This window comes from Lipotes vexillifer, unplaced genomic scaffold, assembly GCF_000442215.2.
Source record: "Lipotes vexillifer unplaced genomic scaffold, Lipotes_vexillifer_v1.1 scaffold690, whole genome shotgun sequence".
Taxonomy (NCBI): Eukaryota; Metazoa; Chordata; class Mammalia; order Artiodactyla; family Lipotidae; genus Lipotes; species Lipotes vexillifer.
Window position 1 is genome coordinate 2,093,840 of NW_006798376.1, and position 12,180 is coordinate 2,106,019.

Here is a 12,180-nt window from a genome sequence, read left to right on the forward strand (position 1 = left end):
AAAAAAGAAAAAAAAAAAAAAAAAAAAAAAAAAAAAAAATCATTAAAGACACAGGTTCAAACAAGTTTTTATGAAGAAAACTTCATTTAACTGAAGAGAGACAGGAAAAATTGGACTGATCTTTCGTGTTAACTCCTGGGTGTTTTTCTGAATGTTTTGATAATATGCAAGTTTGTGAAAGATCCTCTATAGCCTATTCATCCATTGTTGCTATGGTATACTCTATAAATATTAATAATGTTCACAGATGAAAAAGAATCCGTCTATATCAAGAAGGGTGCTATCTAAATTCTGAGAAGATTAAATGTGTTGATAAAAAACTAAGCAATAAAACATTTCCTCAATTAAAACTTATAAAAATTTAAATGATGGGTTTTTAAAAATTATTTTGACAGAATATTAGCATAAAATCAGCCAAACTTACATGGAACTGATTAGAATTACGGCTTGGGGACACATCAGCATCAGGTTATATAAGATCATGGTCATTTAGTGAGTTTAACTGAAGCAAACAACAGCATCATAGCAAAATCTGTGACTCTGAATACTGGTACCCTGTTTTTAAAAGCATAATTAAGATGACTTGCTATTTAGTCAATCTAGCAGGAAAAAGAAGATAAATAAAATATATTAAAATTAGCTTGACGCAATGGGGAAAAAATAAGTATATTTACCTTTACTTAGGGACGTCTGCCACAGGTATTTCTTCTTTATTTTGTTACAAATGTGTTTGTCTGTATGTACGAGTGAGTGCATGTGTGCATAAAATCTTTGTTTCCTTCTCTCTTATAAGTCCTTATCATGTAACGTAAGATGTATTGACTTTATATCATAGTATTTAAGTATTGTTAACTTTACATCATAGTATTTGATTTATGGGGTATTACAGAGAAGAGTAAACACTACCCAAGGACTTTGCATCCTTTTCTGGGAAAAGGGTTTGTTTGTTTTCATTGTCCACAGGATCATTATGCCATGTTAGGCAGAAGTATGACCTTGTTACTGTCTTTACTTGGAGGCTGAGTATGGTTTAAGGAGATGTATATGGGTCCCAAGTTGACAAGGAATGGACCTGTGATGGTTAATTTTCCATGTCAACTTGCAAACGCATGACATCCAGATATTTGGTCAAACATTACACTAGACATTTCTGTGAAGGTATTTTTTTAGATGGAATTAACATTTAAATCATTAGTCTTTGAGTTAAAGCAGATTACTTTCTTAATGTTGGCAGACCTCATCCGATCAGTTGAAGGCCTTAACAGAAAAAAGACTGACCTCCCCTGAGGAAGGTGAATTCTGCCAGCAGTTGGCTTTCAGACTTGAGCTGTTGCATCAACCTTTCCCTGCGTCTCCAGCCTGCTGGCCTTACCCTGCGGATTTTGGACTTGCCAGCTTCCACAATCACGGAAGCCAATTCCTTAAAATAAACCTCTCTCTTAATACCCAGATACACAAACACGCACACACCCTGTTGGCTCTTTTTCTCTGGAGAACCCTCACTACTACATAGCCCTATAGTTAAGAGCTTGGGTTCACTCCTAACTCTACTCTAAACCAGTTGGGCCTCAGTCTTCTCATCTATAAAAGGGGATAATAAATATTAGCCCTTAACCTCACGGGATTACTTTGAGAATTAAATAAACTTTATACATGGAAACTGTTTAGAAAAAGCATGCTCTATATGTTGGGCATTGAGTTCTAAAAACTCAATAAATATTAACTACGATTTCCAAGCTTCTTCTAATATAGCTAGTAAAGTTGCAGTTAGTCTTAGAAAACACAAATGGCGCGAATAAAAAGAATTTTTTTAGAAAAAGTATACGAGGAAAACTGCAACATACAGGTTTTCAAAATACTCATTTCTTGAACGGAATATCAATAACGAACATTTGAAAATCGCTGAAGTGAAGTACACCCTGCTTTATACAATAGCTGTGTTCTTAAAAACATACCTGCCAATAAAATACATAAATAATCAAATAATATGAAACTATTGATATGCTATAATCTCATAAATACTTTAAACTTGGTTTCTAATTGTTAATAGTTCTTAACATTTTGCCTCTGTATTTATATCCTCCACTTGGCCTCTATATATTTCGTCCATTTCTCTCATCCTTCCTGCTCAATACCCACATACACCCTTGCCCTATAATTTCACCTCCTTTCCCTGCAATTCTCTATCAAGTGTATATTGTTTGTGTTTTTGTTTATTGTATTTTGTTTTTGTTGGAAGAAAGCCTAGCTGAACATTTATGTCCTTCTGGCTTGAGGAAAACTTTATAACACTGACACAAAAGCTGAAAACTATAAAGAAATAAAAATGACAGAAATTAATACTTAAATATCAGGTGCCTGATATATGTCAAAAAAGACCACAAAGAAAAATTAATGTCAAAAGAACACTTCTTACATACTTTCAAGTATTTAATGGAAATATTAATACTGATCTTTTCTTCTTATTTATTTACTTTTTAACATCTTTATTGGAGTATAATTGCTTTACGATGGTGTGTTAGTTTCTGCTGTATAACAAAGTGAATCAGCTACGTATATGAATAATACTGATTGCTATTCTACAATGCTTTACACTTTACATTACACATCCACACAACTTATTCCACACTAACTTCATAACAATCCTACAAAGAAGTCAGAAAGCAAGTTTTTCAGCATAGGCATTAAGGACAGGTAATTCTTTGCTGTGGGTCGCTGCCCTGTTGAGTAGCACCCCTGGTCTTTACCTAATAGATGCTAGGAGCCTCCCCCCACTTCCACACTCACTCACATTGTAACAACCAGACATCTCCAGACATTGCCAAATGTCCCTGGGGAACAGAATCATCACAAGTTGAAAACCACTGCCAGAAAGAAATAGTATCTTCTTTTTTATAAGCTGGGTGAAACTCAGTGAAGTTGATTGACTTGCCCAAATACACCCCTCCTCTGAATGACCTAGAAACTTGACAGTTACAGGACACTGCCATGAATGTTCTGGGTAAAACACTAACTGCCATCAAATAAATCGACTGTGATTTTTCTATGCCAACCGTCTTCTATTACAGACATTTCTGAACTCACTTTCTTCTCAGCTAATTCAGTCATGATTTCTTCATGGCTTCTTTCTCCCTCCAAAAGGAAAACATGCCATGATAAATTTCAAGTTAGAAATACACATTATGAAAATTTACGTAAGCGCAGAACATATTTATACAGTGCGTGCCTCGGGGTTTTTTCAAAGCAGTTTCTGTCTTAGTTTGTGCAAGATTTATGAAGCAAGCTATTGCTCTTATTAATCAGGTGGCTAATATACCATCCAACCTTTATGATCTGCCTCTATCAGACACATGTGAAACACTGAAAACACTCTCTTTTTATAGAAGCATCATAGCAGGAAACCTAGTCATATACTGGGAGGTAAAAGTAGAGCTGAAGACACTTTGATTATCTGACCAAAAATACTTCCAAGAGACTTAAGCTTTCATTGAAGCTTTGTGAGTTTGCCCAATGATCTGACAGTGTGTGGTCTTATTCAGTGCAATAAATAGCAATTCTTTCTTTCACGTTATCATCCTTTCCCCAGGTCTGAAAAAATACTAGATTCTCATATTAATAATTCTAAACACAAACACTTCAAATGATTAATCAACCACTAAGCAGTGTCCTACCTCTTTTCAAACTATTTCTCAACGACAACAAAAAGGAAAAACAGAATTGTATCATGCAATGCATTGCCATCTGTGTGCAGGCTGATAAGACGGAAAGAGAATATGTGAATGTCAGAGGAACATAGTTACAAACCATACCTTCCATGACATACACCAGCGACCCCACATCTCCTTCTTTGATGATGCAACTGTCTTTGCCGTACTCCACTGGGTACATACAGTCCACAATCTCTTGGATCTGCGACAGCTCCAAGTTCTTCATAAAGTCATTGTCAAGGATGGCTTCCTTTATAAGATCCTTGGACCTATGGTAAGAGAGGGAAGATTTACTGGCAGAGCTGACAAGCGCTTTCACCGTTTGTGGAGTTGAGCAGAGCCAGACAGCATTCAGGCACACTACAAAGGCATTTTGTTAGGAAGCCAATAATTTCCTGACAGACCTGAGAACAAAGTAATTCCATGGCAGCAGGAAAGACATTAAGAAATGTTCCTTTAAGTAAAATATCATTTAATGAATATGGGACCGGCAAACAAGCAAAACCATACAATTCCATTTTGTTTTACTTATTATTATACACAATTTGTTTAGTTATTTTTCTGTGGGCCTCTTCCACTAGACTTTATGCTCTGTGAGGGGCAGGGATCATTTTTACCTTCTTCTCTGCTATATGCCCAGTGTCTACTACAATGCCAGTTACAGTACAGGTGCTCAAGAAATATGTTGGATTTGAGAAAACAGTAAAGAATTGGATACTTAATTAGCTGTTTGGAAAAACTGGTATAAATGTGACAGTTCTTTATCCATACCTCATGCTTCTTTAGAGAAGATTTATTTCTTCAAGCAGCTTAAACTGAGGTAACTAGGCAGATAAAACTGTATTGAACAAGATGTTTTAAACACAATATGGTTTACACGTGGGATTAAACAGGTAGTCAGCACGAAAAATATTTACAAATTCTATAATTGGGATTCAGTGGTTAACAGGGAAGTTTTGCAGAACTAGAAATATGGTGATCATTTGATACTCTGGGATAAGAAGTTCCAAATAAATTCCTAAGGATACAAAACTCAAAGTAAAGAGAAACCGAGAAACATTTTGTCAGGAGTTGTACAATCAGAGTACTGTCAGAAAAGTCAGAAACTGGATAAGACAAAAGCAAAGTCCTTAGCAACACAGAGCGTAAGCAACACATTTGGAATTTTACGTTAAAAGTCTTAATTTGAAAAGCATCTGACTACAAGCTGGTCCTTGTTCGCATTTGCTTAACGAGTGGCTTTCAGGGAAGTGACCTGCAGTAGTGAATACTGACTACGGCATTAGCACTCCTCAATTCTTCCTGTTTTCTGTTCTAGACCTCAGTCTAACTGATCTAGCCTTCTCACATTATGTTTTGTAATGATTTGGTTTTAAGTAGTAAAAAGGTATACATAAAAAATTAAAACAATATAAAATTTATCAACATGAAAAATATACCTAGAATGGACTGTTACGACGCAATTAAATTGTTTATGAAGAGTGTTAACAGCATGGAAAACATCTTATACTATTCTTAAGTGAAAAAGCATGAAACAGAATTGTTTTTAGAACACAAAAGCACGTGTGTGTGAAATGTAAAGAAAATAGGCTTTCAAATTAGATATATTTGGGTCCCAATCCTAGTGCTGTCATGTGTTAAAACCTTGAGCAGGTTGTTTTACTTTTCTGAATTTCCACTAACTTGGAAAAAATATCTGCATTACCATGCTCATAGCAGAATTATTTGCAATAGCCAAGACATGAAAACAACCTAAGCATCCACTGATGGACGAATGGATGAAGTAGCTGTGGCATGTATATATAGACATAGATATAGATATAGATACACAATGGAATATTATTCAGCCATGAAAAATGAGAAAATCCTACCATTTGCAACTACACAGATGAATCTTGAAGGCTTCATGCTAAGTGAAATCAATCAGACAGAGAAAGAAAAATACTGTATGATCTCACTCTATGTGGAATCTAATTTTTAAAAAAAACTCATAGAAAAAAGAGATCAGACTTGTGGTTACCAGAGGCGGTGTGGCGGGGAGGGGGAATCTGAGGAAGATGGTCAAAAGGTACAGACTTCCAGTTGTAAGATAAATAAGTACTAGTGACATAATGTACAAAATAATGACTATAGTTAACATTACTGTATGATACAAAGGAAAGTTGTTAAGAGAGTAGATCCTAAGAATTTTCATCACAAGGATAATTATTTGAATTTTCTTTTTATTTTTATCTATATGAGATGATGGATGTTAACTAAACTTACTGTGATAATCACTTCCCAATATAGGTAAATCAAACCATCATGCTGTATACTTCAAATTTATATGGTGATGAAAATCAATTATTTCTCAATAAAACTGGAAAAAATATGTGAAGACTGGTAAAAATATAATGTTACTGTGAGTAAATGGTGGGTGAAAAGGTGGTGGTAGTAACTGCAGTTGCAATAATAGGAAGAGTAGTAATAGAGTATACAGTCATGACTTGAAACAGTATCAGAAGGAAATAAAATTCTGGCATTGGTTGCCTTTGGTGACAGAATTATATTTTTTCTTTCTACTTTTCTCTATAAAATTTTCTAGAATGGGCATGCTTCTTTATATGGAAAAAACTCTTTAATTTCAAAGGCAGTTTATGAAAAGTAACTCTGCTATGAGGAAAAATAAAAATAATAATCTATTTCTCATTTAAATAATGACTTAGATACTTAATATTGGTTGACTGTTATTGGCATATTCAATACTACTCTTTTCGATAGATTCTCTTTCACATGGCCTGTGTCTAAATACTAATGGCAGGAATTTTCACCTGATAAAACAGATGGTGATGGATGGCCAGTGGTTAAGAACTTCAGAGTCTTCAGAATAGACTCTACTTAAAAAGTCCCGTTTGTGAGACTTTTCCTTTAGTCTGATAGGACTATTTAACTGTATGTTTCTTTTAATTTTTTTTTAAATTCTGGCTTGCTAAAACTTTATTTTTCCTGAGGCAAAGAGAGTATTCAACACAAGATGCAAAACTTTGTCCCCATCTATGATTTTCATAAAATCTCCTTTCTTAATTATCTTCACCATTCTTGACCTCGAGAATACCAATAGCAACTTCATAGTGACTCCTGAGATCTACTGTTCTACTAATGATCTACTTTTCCAAATAACAGAACTTATTTGCATAATAAGTCACATTGCATAATATTCTCAGGAATCACATTGCATAATATTCTCTTTACTACAAATTCCTTTATTTTCATTGAGTCGGAGAGTAAGGCCATCAATTGGTTCATATTTTTTAATATAATAAAAACTAGATATTATCAATCCCAGAATACCAACTTGTTTAGCTACAGATGATATCTTATCCTTTGGGAAATAATAATAGTGTTCCATTAAAATCTAAGTCCTAGAAATGCTGCAACATTAAAAAATAAGGCCCTCGGGCTTCCCTGGTGGCGCAGTGGTTGAGAGTCCGCCTGCCGATGCAGGGAACGCGGGTTCGTGCCCCGGTCTGGGAAGATCCCACATGCCGCGGAGCGGCTGGGCCCGTGAGCCATGGCTGCTGAGCCTGCGCGTCCGGAGCCTGTGCTCCGCAACGGGAGAGGCCACAACAGTGAGGGGCCCGAGTACCGCAAAAAAATAAAATAAAATAAAATAAATAAGGCCCTCTTCCAAGAAGATAATTAGCTACATCCAAAGATAACTGAAGAAAGCCACTTTTCTCTCTTCTCATAAACGGTACAACTAACCTGTTTTATAAAGACATCAGAAAAGATGACATAACGCAATCTTACACAATCCCTTAGAATTTTCCAACTTTTCCAAGTGCTTATCACAAACTGGAGGGGAGGGGGGAATTTCAGGATGCTCTTACTTCTCCAATTTCATTGTAAATGGAGGACATTCAATCTCAAGTCCCTGAAGAAACAAACTGGAGACTTTCAAACATGCCTTTGTGTTACTTTAAAGCAAACTGAGAAATATAGGACCTGCGTCTTATCATATATCCCTTCACAGAGATATTGTCCAATGACATTTGCCTCTGAAACATCCCAAATAGTCCCTCTCTGCTTTCACAGAGTAATGTAACTCAAAGATGTTCTTGTGAGTAATATTTAAAGCCCTGTCCCTTCGTGTAATTTTCCTTTAAGTCGTTTCCAATTGAAGGCTCAAAATCTTAGGGCAACTCTCATTAGTGTCCACTTGCTCCAACATTATAAACCATAATCAATCAGAGCCTCCACCTAACTCTTCTTGGAATCTTTTCCTTTCCCTAAAGAAACAGTGTAACACACTCACTGTAACTAAGACATGATGCTACATATGCGATCAGTTGAGTTGTGTTATCAGTATGAGAGCTGAGGAAAGCTGCTAGCACAAGTTCCAGAAGGTGGTTAACTGCCCTAACCCCGAGTATACAGCTTAAGAACATTTTGCAAGAATTCAGCAGGCTGACCTGAAAGGCGTAAGAAGCAAATACAAAGATCTTGATTTTTTATCCTTCCTGTCTGCTTCTGTGTACAAATGATCTATTTAAAAAACAAAAACAAAAACAACTTCTTCCATGCCCCAAATCTGTGACAGTTTAATGCAAACAACCATAAAGGTGACTTGGTTATTTCGAGTTGGCCCTATTGATTTGTCATCATCCAATTGTCAGTCTCTGAAATATTGGCTATATATAATGGTGCACTGCTAAATGCTCTCTCCAGGAAAAAAAGAAAAAAAGCCCTGGTTTGTAGTGTTTGCCAATTTCCATGGTATAAATACTCCCACTATAGCCAATTTCAAGCTACTAATGTAAAGTCAACCTGCTTGCAAAAAATTCCTGAAAATTTAACAAGCAGTTCTTATATGAGCCAGTACGTTGGCTCCAACGCATCAGATATAGATTCTTTTTCTTAACACCCTAAGAATTTAGTGTGCCTTAATTTATAAACGCTAAAACTAACATGATGATTCTTTCCTTCCTTAAAAATTGTATTAGGTGGCATAATATCCACAGATAACTTTATGGCAGGATTAGCAACAGGTCTTCCAAAATTTCAATTTTAAGAAAATGAATTGGAGAGCCCACTTCCCCATTTACTTATTGCAGAGAGAGTTCCTGAATAGACTCAAAGACTAATTGTCTTTCTACACAATCTTAGATAAAAATGGGCAATTCTGAGGTGAGCATAGGGAAATATACAGCTACTTCTCTAACAAGAGAGATGACATTATTCACTATTAATAAAGAGAGCCTCATTAGTTTTCTCGACATTAATAAAAGGCTATTCTACATTGTGGTTATCATGTAGTAGCTTGCAATATCTATGTAGCACTAGTGTTATTTCAAAGAGTGGGGAATGCTGTTTCAGACCAAAGTGTCAGGAAGGCTTCTCTGAGCTGAGGACTGCATGATGATAGGATCCAACCAAGCCAAGATCACGGAGAAGAGCATTCTGGGTAAAAGAAAAAACACACACAAAGGTCCGGAGGTTGGAAGGAACCTGATCTGTCCAATCGGTTCAGGAAGGAGACCTGTGTGGCTGAGGCACAGAGTGAGCTAGAAGGAAAGGGAAAGGAGAATGACATTGCAAAGGGAAGCAGGAATCAGGTCTCATACGGTCTTGAAGGCTGTGGTAAAAGAGTTTTATTTCATTCTAAAGCCTTAAGAATACAGTGAAGGGTTGATTATAAGAAGAGGTATGACTTAAGGTAACATACCTGACATAAGGAATAAATAATATAAATTTACTTTAAAATGTTACTGAGTTCATAGAGGCTTCTGTCATATTTCATCACTTAACAGATACTAAAAGCATCACTTATTATCCTATTAATGAGTTCTTATAACTGAACCTCTCGGGAACCACTGTCTCACAACTCTTACATTTACCTGAACTTCAAATCACCGACTGTCATGCAACTCTTGCATGTTAGAAGAGAACGTGGTCTCATCTCCAATTTCCAGCTATCTCCAGTGGCCTAAAAGCAATTCACTCTCCCTTCACAGCCTCTCTTTAGATTAGTTTCCCCCTGAACACATCCCAAGCAATCGTAAATATGCTCAAAACAGCCATGGCCAGAAATGTGAGAATTAATATCTGATCCCTTCATTCAACAAAGACGGCTAGGCACTTTAAAAAACAGTCAAAATTATTACTAAGAATGAAAATCAGCTAAAGCAATTTAAAAATGGTTTACGAAATTTCTATAATCAACTTTTTGACTGAAAAAAAGTCTCACTAAATCTTTCTAGCTCTCAAAGGTCAGTCTTAGGCTCAAATGTCAGGAGAAGCAGTAAATGCACTTTCAAGGTCCTTAATCTACAGTATAATCTACAGTTTCTTCAGTTGGCAGCTCAGAAATCCAAACCCCCATTGGTAATTCATGGCTCTTTTACGCAGATACAGTAATTGCAAGGCCCCTTAAAAGCGTCTAATTCCAGGAGTCACTGTGGCAAGATAGCTCCATCTACATACTGTGAAATATTTAATGAATCATCTAGAAATAAGAAAAACTCATGGAGTAGTCCTCTCACTGCCCCAACTGTTGAAATTCTGCCCGAACAGTAGGTCCTATTTCTAGCCTAACAGCTTTCCTGAGTAAACTCTGTAGGTACAGAGCTAAGAAATATCAACCAGCCCACATTTTTTAAAGATAAAATTTAATCCTGCAAAGCTATTGGCCAATTGAGATATTTCCTCAAAACTGAAAATCAGTTTTCAACAGGTTTCAGATGAAATTTTCACATCAACAAACTGTGCTATAGCTATCCCAATCTTATCACAAAAAGTCATGAAGAAATCAAGACTATTTGCAGCATTCACACCTATAATCAGTATATGATACAAAACATGTGAATCACTGGGACAAAATATATGATAGCAACATAGTTCTCAGGTGGTCGATGATATTAATCTTTTGTCTATTACATGGGTCGCAAATAATTTCCAGTTGCCATTTCTCTTCTAACTTTTTTTCTGTAGTACTAAAATAGATGAGTATCTAAACGAAATTTAGATATTATAACTCTAAAGATAAACAATGATTTGGGTCAAGGAGAAGACGGCTAACCCATAAAGTATTTGTTTGCTGATGTATCACTTAAGCCTTCTTTTTTAACTAATAGTCTTATCTTATTCTCATTGACTAGGAATGATGCTAAGTAGCTCTTGAAATCACTAGTTAGATGTTAACAAATGAAGCAAACTTGTATTAATGAAAGAAAAAGAAGATATTGCTCTTTGTAGGTGTTCATCAACTTCCAAAAAAATCAATATGAAAGTCTCCCATTCAACTACTGCAGTCATTCAGTGCTCCAGAGAGGCACTTAAGTTACTTCACACTAGGGAGCCTAACTCAAAATAGAGCCGTCTCCACAAGAGCCCAGATCAAACTCCTGTCCTATAAACTCCTCTCTCATATCACTGAAGAACTGTGGGGTTTCATCGAAGAACTGTAAACAGCTTTCCATGAGAATAATGACCATAAGAATTCCGGGAGAATAAGACTACACACATTACATTCCAGAATGTAAGAACCATGTGGCTGGATCTATTATGAATTAACTCTATTTTTGAAGTTAAAGATCTAAACTGCAAAACAAAAACAGAGCGACGATGGAGAAGAAAACATTTGGCATATATTTATATGTCTAATTTCAATTCGACATTTCAAAGCAATTTCTTTTTTATCTTTCAAAGCACACAAACAATTGAGATCTCTTAGCATTCATTTGTTCCCAATAAGGTCAACATGGTCACACTATGAACATCCATTAAGTTCCTCATCACCCAGGGTGACCCTGCCTGCGGGGCATAGCTTGGGAGCCATGATGTTTTGTCTAGTCCTTTGAAATCCAATAGCTCACGTCATCAGCATGTGTTATGCACTGTCATTTCAATTATTGTAATGGCTTGATTTTAAAATTGATCATTAAAGACATTTAAAAAAAATTCTCTTATTCAGTTGCTTTTCAGATTTAATCTCTGAGATAAATTAGCTTTCATTTTAAATTGCCTTACATTTGTCTGAATTCAGCATGAGGAAAATAACATGTTTCTCTACCAACCCGCCAAGCCCTAAATGTGTATACTTTCTCTTGGCTGAAAATTATGAGTTGGGTCATTCATCACTTCCTCTAGTGATGCTTCCAGAAAATGAGAGCCAAATTTAGCCTTGTTACAGTGACCTACAGGTCTTAGGAAGGCAGAGCTTCTACTTTGATGAACTTGGTTCAATTTCTTCTTCAAACAGCTTAGTTTGCACTGGGCTTTAGTACATTAGAATACATTCAGTACATTATACTTTGAGTCTGCCTGAAGGGAGATGGCACATATACTGAAAAATATTTTAAATAACTAAAATTTAAAACCAAACAATCATGCCCCTAGGTGTGAAAGCTCTGAAGTTTCAAGGCTTCTTAACCAAAGTGAAAAAATTAACCAATAATGACAACATGAGTCATCATCATAATAGTAGTACTAATAC

The 12,180-nt window shown here is 35.8% G+C and overlaps 1 protein-coding gene across 2 annotated transcripts in view; it reads right to left on the bottom strand.

The window, feature by feature from the left end:
* Nucleotides 1-12,180, bottom strand: part of PRKG1 (protein kinase cGMP-dependent 1) — a 1,229,308-nt gene that overhangs the window by 1,065,395 nt on the left and 151,733 nt on the right. For both annotated transcript variants that reach the window (XM_007470289.1, XM_007470290.1), the window contains exon 2: nt 3,810-3,976. In XM_007470289.1, the coding sequence (XP_007470351.1) occupies nt 3,810-3,976 (167 nt within the window). The remainder of the gene's footprint in view (nt 1-3,809; nt 3,977-12,180) is intronic.